Genomic DNA, 19,378 nt, shown 5'->3' on the forward strand with positions numbered 1-19,378 from the left:
CCATCAATATGCTACGTTGCTCCCCAATTAAGCTTTTACGATGTAGTCATTGCAGTAGAGGAGGTGCAAATGTAGCAAAAAGTCTATAACCCCACCCACTCTTAAGCGGCACTAAACTGAAATGGGAAAGCAAGCCTAGCTAAAGTAAAGCATGCTGAGCCGTGTGGTGAACCGACTAGTTATCAACACTTCAAAATCTCTCGAAACACTTTATCAGTGGCCTTAAACCACATACAGCACCCAAAAATAATCATTGCGAGTTTTGCATGGTAAAACGCTTCCTAGAAAATAGCTGCCATGATGATTTCTGATTTTTTTTACCTTTGACACTGTTATTTGCTGTTTTTTTACTCAGACAAATAATCAATATATAAGAAGTTCAATTGTTCATTGTTGGCTTTATAAATGTATCACTTTGGACAAGTTAAGAATGCCCACTAATCCTGCCCCTCCCTTCTTCTTTCTCTAGGTTTGGATATCGAGGCGGCCAGGAAAGAGGAGGAGCGGATCATGCTAGGGGATGCGCGACAGTGGCTTAACAGCGGCCAGATCAATGACGTCCGGCACGCCAAGTCTGGGGGAACCGCACTACACGTCGCCGCAGCCAAGGGATACTCGGAGGTTTTAAAGTAAGTTCCTTTTCTGTTTTAATAACGGTAGACTTCTGTATTAGAGTCCACAAGGGATTACTTTGCTCTTCAATGAATGTCTGTGTATTTGATGTTGTTGTTGTTGTGCCAGTAAGAGAGATTTGTACCAGGTGACATCACATCAAATTGAACTATGTAATGATGTTTTTGGGAGCTACATTTGTAGAGTATTGCTTTGCTTCATCTCATATGTTCACTTATACTATTGTTGAATTGTATCTTGAGGTGATCCAGGGTGAGACTGTATAACTCGTTTTAATCTCTCTTTATTGAAGTAGATTATCATGAGCTGTTGAGCAAACACAACTGAGGATGGGGTGGTAGGACTTAGACAGTCTAGTTGTTTGTGTTGCTTTCGTCAGGCTTTCAAAGTTGAATGATTGTGACAATTGCCACCACACCAAGACAACAGATTTCTTATGTGGATTGACTCTTTTCAGTAGATGTATACACATTACATGTTACATTTACTTTTAGGTCGTTCAGAATATTTGCAGGCATTTGGCAAATGAGGCCAAGCTTAGATTGCGGCACCAAAATCCAAGAAACCCAGATTTGCCTAATCTCATCATGCTATTTCTGTCTGTCTGACTGGTTGCAGGCTTTTAATTCAAGCAAAGTATGATGTAAATATTAAAGACTTTGATGGCTGGACACCACTCCATGCTGCTGCACACTGGGGCAAAGAAGAGGCCTGTCGGATACTGGTAGAGAACCTGTGCGATATGGATTGCCTCAATAAAGTGGTATGGGTTTATTGTTACTGCTTTGTTATTTTACAACCTAAACATTTGAGTCGAATGCTGACAACATTGTTTTTTTAACTCTCAGGGTCAGACAGCATTTGATGTTGCTGATGAAGATATCTTAGGCTATTTGGAAGAGCTCCAAAAGAAGCAAAATCAGGTAATCTCTTACTTTCAAAGACTTTTTAGCACTAGTTAAACTTTGTTGTGCAGCCTAAAGGTGTCTGTCAGGTGTGAATTGATAAATGTTCTGCTTTTTCAGCTTCTGAGTGAGAAGAAGGATGTTAAAAAGTCTCCTTTAATAGAAACTACCACAACCGGGGACAATAATCAATCTGTGAAACCACTAAAGAGGTAAATGGCCACTGGTTTCTGGAGCAAAACTATTTCAATGCAATCGATTTATGATGTTGACACACCTCTACTAAAATCTTAAAAGGATAGTTCACTCTATAGTTTTTTTTTTTGCTGAACACAAAGGAAGCTATTTATAATCGAGGCACCATTAGAAAAGAAAAATACTATGGAAGTCAATGATGCTCAAAAAGTGTTTAGTTACAAATATTAGTCAAATTTCTTACTTTGTGTTCAGCAAACAAAAAAAATGTATACAGGTTTGTTACAACATGAAGGTGAGTAACTGATGACAGTGAATTATCTTTTTTGGGGGCGGACTATCCCTTTAAGGACTTTTCTTACCATTGAATGTGATGCAATTTAAATGACCCAGAAACAAAATAGTAGAATAGTGTTAAACAGTTAATTGTGCATTTTTGTTTTTCTGTAAAAAGTTTGGATTTTATTTCTTAAAATTTTCTAAAAATATCAGTCTTGCCTTTGAACGTAAAGAAGGGAAATGTAATCAGAAGCGTTTTTTGGGCCATTGGGTCTGGTACTTTTCTGAATATTAATATAAAACACGTAATTGCCAAACAAATATTTAACCTTTAAAAGGCGTTTTTTGTATTTTTACCGACCCAAAAATTAATCTTTTTCAAACAAGCCTCTACCTACAACCTTAAAATGCCATGTCCACAAGGAGTTTCAGGCAATCTGTGCCTAACCGTTGTGTGCCTTTGTGCTTCAGTAAAGAAACGCTTCTCCTGGAGCAAGAGAAAACCGTTCCACGAATCGAGACTCTCGAGGTGGAGAAGGTGGATGAAGAAGAAGGAGAGGGGAAAAAGGATGAGTCCAGCTGCTCCAGCGAGGAAGAGGAGGAGGAAGACTCGGAATCAGAAAACGAAGCAGGTGTGTAGCTGTTCGGAAGCAAAGCATTCACAAACACACATACATATAGATTCTACAAAAGGAGAAATTAGTATAATAAAGTGATAATGTACCTATTGCAATACTGATATCATTAGCCATTAGCATTGCAAAATCAAGGCTGGAAACTTTCCATGGGAACGTATGGGAATATATGTGAATTAAAGGCGGGGTACATGATCTTTGAAAGCCAGTGTTGATATTTGAAATCACCTAAACAAACACGCTCCCTACCCCAATAGAATCTGGACCTTAATTTGATAGACCCGCCCCACACATACTCTGTAGAGACGTCCCTTATTGCTGATTGGCTACAAGTATGTTTTGGTACTCGGCCCGACTCCCTTTTCCCAATTTTTTTTTAAAAATCACGTACCCCGCCTTTAACGGAAATATATGGTAATTAATGGGAATTCAAAATGATTGCAGAGTTGCCTATAACAGGGAACTTAAGTGTAGTTAAAAAAAATCTTGCAACATAATTTTGTATAAAACGACAAGATGTAATGCAACTTCATTTCAATTGAATTTCTACACTGCGCATTTCTCAGTCACATGCAAACTGCTTACCAAAGGGCCATTGAAATACCGTGCAAGCAATTATGTACAATTAATTTGAAAAAAGTCAGTATAAAGCTGCCCTGATATAGTAATACAGTATAATAATGCCATAATAGCTATGCACTTATCAATATTATTAAATCACACCCCGATATCCCTGTATATCACCACGTACTTGATGTTTCCAACCCATAATAGATGTACATGGTATTATTGTAAGGCTATAGTATTACAACAACATTAAAAGTCACACACTTTTTCTCTAACTGTAAGCTGTTTATAGTTATTACAGTAAAATAAGTTTGACATTTCTTCTTTACAGACAAGACTAAGTCTACTGTTCCCACGAGCAATACCAACAGTACACCTACTTCTGCACCTGCTACCATCACAGTCACATCTCCAACTACCCCAGCCAACCAGGTGACAACCCCAACCTCACCAACCAAAAAGGTGCATACTCTTCCCTCCAGTTTATACTCATTATCCCTTACACCTGACGTGTGTCGCTGGGTGTTTCAAGGCCTCTTCTTTAAAGTTTAATTTGTCCCAAAATGTATTTACTGATATAATCTGTTTTTAAGAAGCACTGCATGCATTTACTTCATGAGTATGAGGAAAATCTGGCATTCACAGCTTTTAAAGAATTATTGTGCTTCGAACAAACCATTACCCAGCTTCGTAAGACACTACAGTGCATCATGCAAAACTTGCTGATTTATGTGGCGTTCAGCAAGCATCAGTGTGCACTTGATTTTATTACTGTTCACATTACTTGCAGAAAATGTCCTCCATACTTTTATAACCAAGAGTCCACTGCCCTCTGCTGGATAGTGGGAGAATTTCACCATGTTGTGCACAACTGGACCACATTTGATTTTAGACTTTCATAGACACTTTGATAATACAATTAATCACATTTACATTAAATACTTTTAATAATTTCATTGTGACTTCATCCGATGCCAAATGCATATGCAGGCCCGGCTTATAATGAATGTTTAATACTTAATCACACACAATGTATTTGTTTTACATTTAAATGCACATCGAAAAAGTAGTAATTTTTGAGGAGAAGTCCTTATTCCTGTAGTTTATGTCTTCCTGTCACTCAGCTAGTTAAGTAAAGCATGAGGCTGGCAACGCCCAGGTCACAGGTTCGATTCCCAGGGAACGCATTTACTAATAAAATGTATAGCTTTAATGCACACTGAACTGCTTTCCGATAATGTGTCTCCAATATGCATATTTTAAAATTTAATGAATTAATAATGGAGGCCATTATGGTTTGTTTGCCTTGTAAAAAAAGACAAATAAGTCTGCATTTTAATTGCATCTGGGCTTCACTTTTCACTTCTATCTCTTGTGCATCATAAAATGTCTTTTTTCTTTGCTGCCGCTGCCTTGTTTTTTCACGCAGGGGTCCTTTTTTTTCTTTTCTGATTTCTTCGCCATCATTTCTTTTTCTCTGTGCTCTTCATTGCTGTTGTCTTGGATGGCTTTAGTCTGATAACATTACCGCCCTTATGACTGGGGGGGAGCCAGGCTGTCCTGCGTTGTGGCGTCAAGGCTTGCGCAAAACTGGCATTTCACTTGTGCCCAAAAAAGCGATGGTGAGACCTCGGTGTGTTCAGCCCTGTGTTTCCACCCCCGCACCCCTTTCTGAGCCCATATGTGTTCCTTACATGACCGTGTATCTAACCAATCAGATAACACCTGCCTAATCCAAGACACATCTATTTCCTCTTCCTGTCACTGGCTCACTGCATGGTGTTGTCGCGGTTGCTATGATGTTTGCTGAATGTGGTGAACTAAATATTACAGGGTGTTATCTTATAAATTGTGTGTGCCAATATGATTTTGATATATTAATGAGGACTTTCTTAACCCTAACAGAACATAAGGGCTTTATGTACTGTATGTATATGCAGAACTGTATTCACATCTGATGGACACAGCACTAGTAACAAAACAATGTCAATATATTCACAGTATATGCTGCCTATGGCCTAGTAAATGTCGCCACTGTGCAGTGTGGGCTTTAACAATTCCTGCGATGAACCATAATGACCTCAGTTTACAATAAGAATTGATGGCGATACACAATTCCCAAATCAGACTTTAGGTACTCCAAAACTCTCGTCTTACACCATTCTTTCTTTTCCCCTCCTCAGGTGACCACACCTCCAGGTAAAGTGTCTCCTAAAGATGACGACAGGAAGGATGAGTCTCCTGCGTCGTGGCGACTTGGCCTGCGGAAAACCGGAAGCTACGGAGCGCTGGCGGAAATCAGCACAACTAAAGAGGCGCAGAAAGAGAAGGACACCACTGGGGTTATGCGGTCTGCTTCTTCTCCACGACTGTCATCTTCACTGGACAACAAGGACAAGGAAAAGGTGAGTCTGAATTTTGTGCATTACAGATTATGGACAATGTCCCGGATTTACGTCGGCTCAATCGTCAGCCTTTTTGTGATAATGCCAATATGTTTGGTGCTAGCGTAATAAGTCATTCGTAATAAGTAAGAAAATTATTTGTACACACAAATTGCAATATGAATAAAAGTTAATGCTTAAACTTGATACTAGGAATTGCACAATGTCTCTCTTGACATCACAGTCATATATTGACATCAGTTGACTTTTTCATTTATCGCAGGAGAAGGAAAAGACGCGATTGGCGTATGTTGCACCCACCATCCCAAAGAGACACGTTAGCACGTCAGATATCGATGAGAAGGAGAACAGGTAAAGAAAGGACTCGTTCTTCCTTAAGTACACCTGCAGCTGTTTCATGTTGTGTGTTGCTCAAGTGTAGCATGTATTTGTGGCATTCGCAGCTGCTGCACACTTAAAATGCATTTTTGATGAATTAGTTAAATGTTTGTGTACATAAAATGAAAAATTTAGAGCTAAATGTTGGGAGTTACCTCAAAAAAAAAGAAAGAAAAGAAATTAGTTTGATGGATATTTTGATAGGCGAGTCAGTTTGGTAGCATTATAGATTCATCAACAATCATGATTTGGAAATGGAGGTACAATAAGTAGCCTGTGGTCTTCAGGGATTTGGCTGCTAGTCTGAAACGTAGCGGCTCCTACACCAGGAGACGCTGGGATGAAGACCTGAGGAACAACGACGGAACCTCCTCACTAAACCGAACCTCCAGCTATCAGCGCAGGTTAGCTTTTATTTCAACAACAACATTGATTTTATTGCCCAGACACACTGACAGGCAAGATTTTTAACTTTTAACTTCACTCATGAAGAGATGGTTCTTCATCGCTACCTTCTGAGATGCCTTTAATTCTTATTAAATCATGAGTTTGAAGCTTAAATAACTTTGTATAACCATCATAACTGGCACCGTGTAGATGCATTACCTACCTAACTATTTAACTAACAGCTAACTGAAATATAAATCTTGGCTTAGTATCATCACTTGTTTAGATAGCTGTTTGCAGATAATGCAAGCACGCGCTTTTCTAATAATTGAAAGCTTCTGCAAAAACATGCAAATGATTTGAAAGCTTATCTGTCATTCTGTAACAAGAAATTTGCATGACTGAACTTGTGCCACTTGGTTTTAAATAGTTGTTTATACAAGCATGTTGTAGTGTTGCATGCTTGGATTGCTTTATAAATCATCCTTAAATGATTAGTCCATTTTCTAAATAAAAATCCAGATAATTTACCACCATGTCATCCAAAATGTTGATGTCTTTCTTTGTTCAGTCGAGAAGAAATTATGTTTTTTGAGGAAAACATTCCAGGATTTTTCTCATTTTAATGGAGTTTAATGGACCCCAACACGTAAATGCAGTTTCAAAGGACTCTAAACGGTACCAAATGAGGCATAAGGGTCTTATCTAGCGAAACGATTGTCATTTTTGACAAATAAAAAATATGCACTTTCAAACACACCAGCACGACCTCACGTCATCACGTCAAGAGGTCACGGATGACGTATGCGAAACTACGCCCCAGTGTTTACAAGTGTGGAGAAAGAGGATCGTTCTGACGTTGTTGTATGTCGAATGATACTAATTAATGTCTTTGTGTCAGTTTATTGCTTAAAATGGTCCGCAAATGTGTGTTTCATATATGTAACACGTGACCTTTCCCACGGCATTAAGCAATTACGTGAGGTTGCGCTGACGCTTTTCAAGACCGCAAATAGATGAGAAGTTGTGGTTTAAAAGTGCATATTTTTTCTTTTTCTTGTCAAAAATGAAAATCGTTTCGCTAGATAAGACCCTTATGCCTCATTTGGGAGTCCTTTGAAACTCCGTTGAAACTGCAATTTTAAACTGCATTAAAACTGTTAAGTGTTGGTGTCCATTAAAGTCTATTAAAATGTAAAAAATCCTGGAATGTTTTCCTCAAAAAACATCATTTCTTCTCGACTGAACAAACATGGTGGTGAGTAAATTATTTGGATTTTTTTAAGAAAATGGACTAATGCTTTAAAGTTGTTTTTTTTTATGATTACGAATTGCATAAATCATCTCTAAGGTCAAATTGTTGATGTTATTTGAGAGTTTCTATGTCATATAAAACCAAGCACCGCCCTGCAAGTGAGTCAGTGCTTAAAACTTTAAATGTTTTGTCTACATGTATTAATGTGTGTGTCTGTGTCCGCTCCCTGTTAATTCACTTCTCTCGCCACGCCCCACACTGCAGCACATCTCACACGCTAGCGTTAGGCCGCACGTCTAGCTCTCGCGACCTGCCCGCCAAATCCTCCTCTGCCTCCAGCCTGGAACCTAACAACTCTAAAGCCTGGCAACCGCCTTCCTCCTACCAATCCTACAGCATTCATCGCAGGTACCTGCTGATCACCGCATGGCCAAACATTATGCACACATATATATATCCCATGTGTCTTTGTGCTTCATATGTACTGTAGCCGCCTGTCATTCTCACTGTCTGCTGATGTGTTTTCTCATTGGGCTTCTGGGGTGAACATTGTTTGTAGTTGTACATGCGATTGCATTAAATGTGGGACTGAGTGATATATTGAGTATTTAATAGTATCAACACAAATTATTTGTCACCCTGGACCACAAAACCAGTCATAAGTCGCATGGGTATATTTGTAGCAATAGCCAACAATACATTGCATGGGTCAAAATGATCAGTTTTTATGCCAAAATTGTATTAGGTTGAAAGATGCTCTCTTTTTGCAAACGTTTTGAGGTACAGGGTGAGTCATTTGTATGTTAAATACATTTTTTAATCAAGTGTATATATTTGGTAAAAATTAATATGTCTATGTTTATGAGTGCTATAGCATATTGGTGTCATTAAAGCGGAAAGGTCTAAAGGGACTGAGGTACTCTCCTCTCTTTTCTATGTTTGTCTCCTTTCCTGACTGTTATCTGTGTTGTTGTAGCGGCTCATTTGGAAGGAGGAATGATGATGCTTTAAGTTCCTCCTCTTCCTCCACCTCTGTCACCGCAACAACGACCTCCACCTCCTCTGTTACCTCACCTACAGGACACCGCAGCCTGCTGTCCAGGTATACACACACTTACACATGCAAAACTTTCATACAGTACATAACTTTTAGCTTAACAGCCAAACACTCAGAACACATCTTAATGTAAGGTGTATTTGTAACAGGTATTGGGCGGAGGAAAGTGCGGACAAGGAGAAAGAAAAGGAAAAGGAGTCGGCCACCGTCATTCCCACGATCAACACTGCAGCCACCACCACTACCACATCCACTACTGGAACTATACTGGGCTCTGATGGACGCGAGAGACGCAGGTACGCACACGCACCCATGTCCACACATAAACATGATTGTAAATAGTGACATAAGCTATAAAGTTGATATTCAGTTGTATTATACATTTTTATTGCCACAAATGTTATAGGTCTAATTTTTTATTTAACATTTTTATTTTAATGGGAATACATTACAATAAGGTTGTATTAGTAAGCATTAGTAAATACAGTAACTTATGATGAACAATATAGTTTTTCAGCATTTATTAATTTATGCTAGTTTATGTCAATATAGTTATTTGTGTTAGTTCATGGTACATTAACGCTTAGGTTACTCACGTAACCCCGGTTCCCTGAAATAACGGGAACGAAGCATTGCGTCAGTTTGCTGACGCTATGGGGGAAACTCCTGTTTACTCCGTGATTGAAGCCTATTGGTTAACGTCTGTAGAAAATACAGACCAATGACGTTTGAGCCCGCGCGGGGGCGTGGCACACGTCCCTATATAAGCCGGTGAAATACGTCAAGAGCTCATTATTATTCGACTGAAGCGCGCAGCCGAATAACACTCGCTGCGTAGACGTTTGTAGCACGGCCAGCGACGCAATGCTTCGTTCCCGTTATTTCAGGGAACCGGGGTTACGTGAGTAACCTAAGCGTTCCCTTTCAATACGGTTCACTTCGCATTGCGTCAGTTTGCTGACGCTATGGGGGAACGTAATCCCATCCCGCCGTGCATACACAACGGACTGAGGTGCCCTTACCGGAGAGACACTGCATGTGGCCCTAACCCAGCATATACATAGCTCTAGCGAGCGCAAGTGTAAGCACCATATATGAGACAGTAATACGCATACAGTGAAGTTTCTAAACGCACCATGATGCATATACAATAGAGCACGAGACGGCGGGTTCCCTGAGCGCGCCGCGAGCTGTGCATGATTTATTAATAGGTAGCCATGACGGTGAGCTAGCAACGCACCGTGAAGGCATACAGAAACGCAATCGCGTGAATCATTAAGCCGATAAGACCTGTGCTTGTAAGGCAGGGACATCCAGGCTATAAAATCTGACAAACGTAGACGGCGAGGACCAGCCGGCCGCGTTACAAATGTCAACGATAGAAATCCCCGTAGACCAAGCCCAAGATGAAGCCATACCCCTCGTGGAGTGAGCTTTTAAACCAACTGGACAATGTTCATTCAGGGAGGCGTAAGCCAAAGCAATGGCTTCGACGATCCATTTAGATAGCCTCTGTTTAGTGAGCGGCATACCTAAGGAATGTTGTGCGAAGCTTACGAACAGCTGATCTGACTTGCGGTATGAGGCAGAACGGTCCGTGTATATTCTTAACGCTCTGACGGGGCAGAGCGTGTTCGGGGTTTGTTCGCCGTCCGCCGTTGGAAGGGCGAGAAGTGAAACCACCTGAACTCTAAATGGCGTGGTCAAAACTTTAGGAATGTATCCCGCTCTCGGTCTAAGGATCACTTTGCTATCGTTAGGACCGAATTCCAGACACGACGGGTCAATTGAAAACGCGTGTAAATCGCCCACTCGTTTAACCGATGCCAACGCCAGGAGGAGAGCGGTTTTAAACGAGAGAGCGCGCAGGTCAGCCTGCTCGAGGGGCTCGAAAGGGGGACCGCGCAGCGCTTTCAGGACCGTGGACAGATCCCAAGACGGGACCGTGTTAGGTCGCGGTGGGTGTAGTCTGCGAGCGCCTCTGAGGAATTTAATGATTAGATCATGTTTTCCCACGGTGCGACCGGCGATAAGGGCGTGATTCGCCGTTATCGCCGCCACATACACTTTAAGCGTCGAGGGCGCGCGACCGCTGTCCAGCATTTCCTGCAGAAAGGAGAGAATATGCTCCACTTCACAGGTGTTTGGGTTTAAGTCTTTCGTCGTGCACCAATCAGAAAAAATAGACCACTTTTGAGCGTAAAGGCGCCTGGTAGATGGGGCCCTAGCTTCAGTTAGAGTATTTAACACTCGTCCTGAAAGGCGTGAAGGTTGCCGTTCAGAGACCAAACGTGTAGATTCCATAGCTCCGGCTGTGGATGCCATATCGTCCCTCTCGCCTGAGATAGGAGGTCTTTCCTCAGCGGTACTGGCCATGGTGCTGATGTTTTCAGCTGCCATAGGTCGGGGAGCCACGGTTGATTGTGCCAAAACGGAGCGACCAGAATTATCGCGCATTTCGTCTCTCTTATCCTCTGAAGGACCTGTGGTAACAGGGCCACCGGAGGAAAAGCATACAGAAGACATGCCGGCCATGCTTGCGACAGGGCATCGTGATGTCTCGAGAAGAAGATCGGGCAATGCGCGTTCTCGTCTGATGCAAACAGATCGATCTCCGCCCGGCCGAAGACGGTCCATATTCTCTCGACCGTCTGAGGATGCAGTCTCCATTCTCCCGGCGGCGGACCGTTGCGCGAGAGAATGTCTGCACCCGTATTGGCTACACCCGGTACGTGAGTCGCTTTTAACGAACGTACGTTCGCGTGAGCCCATAATAAAAGCCGTTTCGCCAGCCTGGATAGGGAGCGAGATCTCAGCCCTCCTTGGTGGTTTATGAACGAAACCACCGTCATACTGTCCGACCGCACTAGAACGTGTTGATGTTGGAGTTTCGGTCGAAAGTGTCGTAGCGCTAAGATAACCGCCCACATCTCGAGGTGGTTGATATGTAGCTGAGACAACTGGTTGTTCCACGCACCGAAGGCGAGCTCGCCGTCGCAGTGAGCGCCCCAACCCGTCGCAGATGCATCCGTAGTCACCACTTTCCTCCTGCTCACGGAGCCGAGCTCCGTGCCCGAGAGGAAAAGGTGAGGGGATGTCCATATCGAAAGCGCTTTCACGCAGCTGTACGTGATTTTGATTAATAAGCGGCCCGACAACCAAGCACGGGGCGGAACTTTCGCTTTCAACCAAAACTGAAGCGGCCTCATGAACAGCATTCCCAACGGTATTAGTGGGGATGCTGCTGCCATCAGACCCAGCATTTTCTGGAATCGTTTGAGAGGGAGATGTGAACCCGCTTTGAACGATGCCGCCTCGCGTCTGACCGTGAGCGCGCGTTCCTGTGTAAGCCATGCCCGCATCTTTAATGAGTCGAGCGTCGTGCCTAAGAACGTGATTCGCTGCGTGGGGGTGAGCAAACTCTTCTGGAGGTTGATTTTGAACCCCAAATTCTCCAAATGCTGGAGTACAACGGTCTTGTGCGCAGTAATTTCCCTCTCTGACTGTGCCAGAATAAGCCAATCGTCGAGGTAATTCAATATGCGGATGCCGCTCTGTCTGAGAGGGGCGAGAGCCGCATCCGCACATTTGGTAAATGTGCGTGGTGCCAGAGATAATCCGAAGGGCAGAACTTTGTACTGGTATGCTGTCCCGTCGAACGCGAATCTTAGGAACGGCCTGTGACGTGGCGCTATCGGAATGTGAAAGTAAGCGTCTTTCAGATCCACTGATATGAACCAATCGCCCGGTCGAATTAACGCCATGATTCGTCTGGCTGTAAGCATTTTGAACGGCCGTTTGGCAAGAGCGCGATTCAAAACGCGTAGATCCAATATCGGTCTGAGGCCGCCGTCTTTCTTTGGAACGAGAAAATAACGACTGTAAAAGCCTGATTCGCTTTGATCCGCCGGGACCGTCTCTATCGCGTCTTTTAGTAATAAAGAACGCACCTCTTCCCTGAGGATCTGTATACGATCGTCTGGGACAGTGGTGTAGAGAACGCCGCGAAACCGGGGTGGTCTCCGGGCGAATTGAAGTGAATAACCGTGTTGGATTACGTTTAGAATCCAGCCCGGCATACCGGGGGTGGATTGCCAAACGTGAAATTTGACGGCGAGCGTCGATATGCTTATGGACGTTAAGCCGTGTGTGTGTGTTTGTGTGTACAGAGGAGGAAATTTGCTCTTTTTGTGAAAAGGTAAAAATTTGTGTTTCGCTGTTACAGCGAGGGTGTGTCCAGCGCCCGAGGGGACTGAAACACGCAGAACTTTCGAGGGCGGGCCGGCCGAAGCGGGACCAGAGCCTCTTTTCCTCCTCAGACTCTCTTCAGGGAGGCGGTGCCGGCGTCGGGTCCAGCGTAATCCTAGGACGGGGACCGCGGCGTCGAGGCGGGCCAGCCGGTCGTGCAGGACGCTGGCGCTTGACCTCCGGTTCAGCTCTCGGCTGGGGCTGAGCTGGTGCTGGCTTAGGGCGTTGAGTTGGCGGCGGTTTTGGGCGGCCGGTCTCAGACGCTGAGGCAGATCATTTCGGTAGAAAATGCCGCATAGCCTGCGACGATTTCTGTGCCTCAGTGAAGCGCTGGGTGAACCCCTCCACAGCGGAGCCGAAGAGCCCCGACGGTGACACGGGCGAGTCAAGAAGGGCAACCCGGTCCGTGTCCTTGATTTCCGTCAAGTTCAGCCACAGATGTCTCTCCAGAACAACCAGGCTGGCCATGGCTCTTCCTACAGCCTGAGTGGCGACTTTAGTGGCGCGAAGGGCCAGATCAGTCGCGCTGCGCAGGTTTTGAAAGGTCGACGGGTCCGGACCTGACTCGTCCATGTCACGGAGGAGTTTTGCCTGGTATACCTGCAGTACCGCCATCGTATGGAGAGCGGATGCAGCGTGTCCGTCGGCGGCGTAGGATTTCGACGCCAGGGTCGATGTCAGGCGACAGGGCTTCGACGGATGGTTCAACTTAGCCCTCCATCCGCCGGCTGAAGACGGGCAGAGATGGGCGGCGACAGTTTCCTCGAGCGGCGGCATCTTAGAGTAGCCGTGTTCGTCGGCGCCGTCCACTACGGAGAGGACGTGGGAGACGGCGCTCTGAGCTCGGGTGGAGTGGGGAGCACGCCAGGATTTGGTGAGCTCCTGGTGAACCTCAGGGAAAAACGGCGCCTGCCATTGGCGGGATGATTGACGGCGCCCGGGCTGCAGAAACCACTCGTCCAACCGGCTGAGTTGAGGCTCTGACGGCGGCGACCACTTGATATTGAGCTCCGCCGTAGCTTGCGTCAAGATGCGGATGAGCTCAGAGTCGTGAGGACGCGACTCGGTAGGTTCATCGGCGGCGGCTGCGTGGGCGTCGTCATCCGAAGCCGCCCAATCCTCCAACTCCTCAGAGGATGACATCATCTCCAAGTTGTCACCGGACCCAAAGGAAACCATGCCGCTAGCACTCGGCAGGGGGCGTAAGTCCTCACGGGCGAAGGTGACAGGATGACGGCGGGGAGACAGAGCACGCGGGGGATGAGCCGGCGTGGACTCGGTCTCAGGGTGTCTTCCAGCTTCACGGCTCCGCTGCTGTTTAGGCGGGAGAGCACGGGAAGCCTTCCGTTTAAAGATCTCGAGGCGGGAGCGCAGCACCGCGATAGGAAGGAGCTCGCAGTGGGCGCAGCCCGCCTCAGTGAGTACGGCCTCGGCGTGGGCAGGACCCAGACAGATGACGCACTCTTTGTGGAAATCCTCCACGGGCAAAGGGGCTCGGCAGGAGCCGCAATGCCGAAGCGACATTATCTCAACGCGCTTCTGCTCTTTTAGATACTCTTGTAGGCTCACCGGAAAGCGGCAGGGGAACACGCTGGTGTGTTGTAGTCCGCTGCAGTGCTTGGATCGACGGCGAGTAAGGGCTTCTTCTTCGGAGCAGCGAGAAGGTTCGCGCTGAAGGAGAAAAGTAATGAGCTCTTGACGTATTTCACCGGCTTATATAGGGACGTGTGCCACGCCCCCGCGCGGGCTCAAACGTCATTGGTCTGTATTTTCTACAGACGTTAACCAATAGGCTTCAATCACGGAGTAAACAGGAGTTTCCCCCATAGCGTCAGCAAACTGACGCAATGCGAAGTGAACCGTATTGAAAGGGAACTAATGTTAACACTTTAAACGTTTGATTTTAATAATATATTGGTAAATGCTCAAATTACTATTAATAAATGCTGTAGAAGTATTGTTCATTGGTAGTTCGTGTTGGCTAAGGCATTAACCAGTTACAAATACAACCTTATTATTATTAAAATAGTAACACTTATTTTTTCAGCAATATTTCATCTCCCCAATTACGTCCACACACTCTCACATGTTATTTCATTGCATTAAGACTATTTTAAAACATTTTGTGTACCTGCAGATCATACCTCACCCCTGTGCGTGATGAAGAGTCAGAGTCTCAGAGGAGGGCCAGATCCAGACAGGCTCGACAATCCAGGAGGTCTACACAGGCAAGTCTAGACTTTCATCTAAACACCTCAGCAGAAAGTCGGTCTGATAACAGAATGAACTGTGCAGGGGTATTTTTTATGGCAGATTATTAGTTGGAAGCCTCCACTTGTACTTGGTTTGAGTTTCTTTTAAACGCACACCAGTATTTCTGAAGTTTAGGATCCGCTTGCTGAAATTTATTACAGTCTGAGCCCTGCAGCGTGGCAGGGATTTATGGGAGAAATAACCAATGTGGAGGAAATTGAGTGCTTCCTCTCCAAAGCGAAGCTGTGTTTCCTTATTGGTCGTGAGTCAGGTCTTTGTGGTTAAACATAAAATCTAGAATTATGGGTTTTATTTGATGCTGCTTAGGTTTTTATAAACACTACAGTAAGAATATTTGCTTGAATGTGCCCACCAATAGTAGCTTATAACTCATAGCTCAGGCTCTTTAACATTTTGATTGACAGTGAAATCAATAACACTTCATCTGTTTTGACCCCTTGACTTTTGTCTTTTTTAGGGTGTGACCTTGACTGATCTCCAGGAAGCGGAGAAGACCATCGGACGCACTCGCCCCACACGACCTCGAGAAGAGGAGAAAGACGAGAAGGAGAAACAGGACAAAGAGAAACAAGAAGAGAAGAAAGAGTCCGAGAGCAAGGAAGATGATTACAGGTCACGCTACCGGAGCTTTGAGGATGTGAGGAACACACCTTTCTTTTACACAAAACACTTTTCCTGCAGCTCATGTTGATGTCAAGCTGGTCAGCCTGCTTAAAATAGGTTTGAGACCTGGTTAACCAGCTCATCCAGATTCCTACCAGCTAACTTAGAGCAAAAAACTGGATGACTCCATTGGTTGGGAGGTCAGCTAACACCTGGTCATAACTAAATAAGTCACAAAGCAACAAAAAAAAAATGTTTGACAAGCTAGAACCTCGCTTTCCTTTTTCTAAGATAGTTTAATTTGATCTCTTAACTGCTTGCTTGTCCACAGGTTATGTAATCTTAAGTCAAATTCTGACAAAAACATTTCCTCTCTTTCCAGAAGTACCGGAGCTACCCTTCTTTAGGAACCACCACAACTGCCTCCTCCACCCTGCCTGCGTCCTCCTCTACCAGCTCCTCTTCCCTCTATAGCACCTCCTCTCTGAATCGCCCCAACAGCTTGGTGGGCCTCACCTCCTCCTACAGAAGCTCCACACACGAGGCTGAGCGAGGTATAGCACATATATATATAACGATGGAAATGTATTCAACGTTCCTGACTACGTTTTCCAGTATTATAACTCGAGTCATGTTGCGTGGTGTCCTGGGTCAAATAATGTGTTACAGGAAGGGAAATGAGTTATCTGGGTTTATGGCAGTGCAGCAACTTCCTTTTGTTTTTTTTGGATTTCATGACACAATAATTTGAAACTAGGAATAAAAACAAAACTATTGGTATCGGTAGATGTCATTTTATATAACGGTGTATCCCTACTGATAATATGTGTAGCACTGTAAGCCGTTTTGAATAAAATTGTCTGCCAAATGCATATTTGTCTCTAAGAAAACAGAGCTGTCTTTGATCCTTATGTTTTATTTGAAATGCCTCCAGCTCCTATATTAGTATCTCTAACTTTATAAAATAAAACTACACATTTTTTATTGCACAAAGCTGGAGTCGGATTAGTTTTCCTACATTCGTTTTGTAAGCTCAGCCAATATTTTACGCCGAGACCTGAGGCCATAACTGTGTCTTAAATAAAGCAGAGATTTGTCACAGCGTTAGAATTGTAAACATTGTAGCCAACTGTAATAATCGTAAAATGTGTCTGTTTTCTGTCCAGAGTCTGATGGAAGAGAAAAGGACGAGGACAGGGATGGTGAAGACAAGCCACGCTCCATACGCGACCGCAGGCGACCTCGAGAGAAAAGACGCTCGACTGGGGTGTCCTTCTGGACTCAGGATGTAAGAAGAATGCATAAAACAATCACAAATGCCCACCAATTTTCTGTCTGGACCATGAATCAATAAAATCCATGCACAAAAGCAGCACAGTATTAGTTTTTCTGATTAATATTGATTGTGAACACAACATTGGCTTAGTAGTGTTTGAAGGTGAGCATCTGCTTGGTAAAGAATACCATTCCCGGGACCAAGCCTTCACTCGCTTCAATCTCAACAGCCGTTTATGAGCGCTATTTATTCATATTACACATTTAAGCTATATTTTTATCAACTTGCAGTGTACAGTACATTATCCAAGCTCACAATGTACTAGACAATACTTAGAATAACAATTCATAAAAGATTTATTACTTTCTGGCCATCAGGGATTTTAGTTTGGAGATGAAGGTTAGGATTGTGATTATTTTTTTGTTGTTGTTGTTTTTTCGGTAGTTTTTCACTGCACTGTGAGTGTTTATTAATATACTTAGTTGTTTGCTTAAAGGCAGGGTGCATGATTTTCTGAAAAACGCTTTGGAAAAGGGAGTCGGGCCGAGTACCAAAACACACTTGTAGCCAATCAGCAGTAAGGTGCTTGTCTACAAACCGACATCGTTGCCTGAGTTGCGTATGTGTGGGGCGGGTCTATCAAAAGAAGGTCCAGATTTTATTGGGGTGGGGGCGTGTTTGTTTAGGTGATTTCAAATGTCAACTTTGGCTTTCGGAGATCGTGCACCCTGCCTTTAAGGCATCTGATGGCCCTAAGTTGTGGCGTGTGATGCCAGACTTAAAGGAACAGTATGTAGGATTGTGGCCAAAACTGGTACTGCAATCACAAAACTTGTGGCTAAAACTGGTACTGCAATCACACAACTGGTGGCCAATACACAAAATAACAACATAAACATCAGTTGAGGGCTGCAACTCCACTTTTTAAATGATAATATCCTGGCCAGACCACTGTTGTGAGTGATATAAGTATTTGAAATAAAAATGATTTCTTAGTGACATATCAGGGCCATTTTATGATTAATTAATAATAATAATAACAAGTAGATAGGATTTTGTTACAGACACGTAATGCAACCATGGTCGTAAATCTTATTTGCAGTGGTGGACAATAAATATAAAATCTCTCAAGATCATATTTTGAGGTGGACACAAGTAATACAACATTTTTTTTCCATGGAGCAAACATAGAACGACGAGTAAGTGGGTGGGAGGGAGGAGCAGGGAATGGTTAACCTGGAGCGGAGCTGGAGCGTAGTGATTATGAAATGATTTAAGCACGAAGCGTAAATTCTTTATGCTCCTCTTGTATTGCGCTGCTGCTGTACACACCAAATGCGAATTCATGATTTGCGGGGGTAGATTACATACAAAGTCAATGCAAAGATGCACACTCGCACGATGCGATGCAAATGATCAGAATCGGGCGGTGCGGTTGCCGTGAAACCGTGTGCTATTCGCCTCAAACATGTCTTTGTGCAAGTTGAACATATTTAACTCAAACAAAAAATGTACATGACACAAAGTTAAATCCCACGAGAAATCTAAAGCTAGGAACTTGAGCTGTGTCTGAAACCGCTCCCTATCCACTATATAGTGCACTATATCGGGTGTCGGCCATTTTGTAGTGGTGTCCAAAACCTGAGTGAACAACTTCATTCCCTACATACATTCACTACTTTTTACCCACAATGCACTCTGATTTTGAGGGCACGTTTGAGCTGTCTTAATATAAAAACATCTTGCTTTGAGATATCTTAACATTTGTTAGTGCCATTGTTTTGTCTCAAGATTGTTTTTTGTAATGTTTGTTTGTAAAAACGACCTAAATGTCCTCTCAGAATTTAAGGCCTAGTCCTGGACTAATCTAAACACTGTCTGTGAAACCGCCCCTATGTCTGGGAAACCGCCCTTAAAGTATATAGTATAAAGTATTTTTTCATTAGTTCAAAGCCAAACTTCAATGTGGTTTAACTTATTTTTTTTATTTTTTTTACAGAGTGATGAAAATGATCCAGATCCGCCTTCAGATTCAGAAGGCAGCAGCACTAAAGGAGAAATACAGGTAAATGTCACTCCACCCACAATTCATCTGCATACACAATGAAACTGCATCAACAAATCCTTTCTTTATCCTTTACAAAGATACATTTTGTCCAAAACAAGATGGGAATCAATAAGCTATCATTACATTCTTTGAATGCAGGTTTATTAATAGCTTTGTCCAAAGTTTACCCTATCAAATGTTTTTTTACATCAACTGCTTTGTCGGTTTTTTGAA

General features: G+C 43.6%; 1 protein-coding gene across 6 annotated transcripts in view; it reads left to right on the top strand.

Moving 5' to 3' along the window:
* ppp1r12a (protein phosphatase 1, regulatory subunit 12A) overlaps positions 1-19,378 on the top strand; it is a 78,461-nt gene that overhangs the window by 44,524 nt on the left and 14,559 nt on the right. For 2 of the 6 annotated variants that reach the window (XM_065268698.2, XM_065268702.2), the window contains exons 4-20: positions 470-629; positions 1,252-1,396; positions 1,482-1,556; positions 1,659-1,750; positions 2,484-2,644; positions 3,546-3,676; positions 5,398-5,619; positions 5,882-5,970; positions 6,285-6,401; positions 7,904-8,047; positions 8,616-8,741; positions 8,846-8,992; positions 15,082-15,172; positions 15,676-15,855; positions 16,204-16,375; positions 16,988-17,109; positions 19,097-19,162. In XM_065268698.2, coding sequence (XP_065124770.1) covers positions 470-629; positions 1,252-1,396; positions 1,482-1,556; positions 1,659-1,750; positions 2,484-2,644; positions 3,546-3,676; positions 5,398-5,619; positions 5,882-5,970; positions 6,285-6,401; positions 7,904-8,047; positions 8,616-8,741; positions 8,846-8,992; positions 15,082-15,172; positions 15,676-15,855; positions 16,204-16,375; positions 16,988-17,109; positions 19,097-19,162 — 2,240 coding nt within the window. The remainder of the gene's footprint in view (positions 1-469; positions 630-1,251; positions 1,397-1,481; positions 1,557-1,658; positions 1,751-2,483; positions 2,645-3,545; positions 3,677-5,397; positions 5,620-5,881; positions 5,971-6,284; positions 6,402-7,903; positions 8,048-8,615; positions 8,742-8,845; positions 8,993-15,081; positions 15,173-15,675; positions 15,856-16,203; positions 16,376-16,987; positions 17,110-19,096; positions 19,163-19,378) is intronic. The other 4 variants (XM_065268704.2, XM_065268706.2, XM_065268701.2 and 1 more) reach the window with 3 other exon arrangements.

Source organism: Paramisgurnus dabryanus, chromosome 1, assembly GCF_030506205.2.
Source record: "Paramisgurnus dabryanus chromosome 1, PD_genome_1.1, whole genome shotgun sequence".
Lineage (NCBI taxonomy): Eukaryota > Metazoa > Chordata > Actinopteri > Cypriniformes > Cobitidae > Paramisgurnus > Paramisgurnus dabryanus.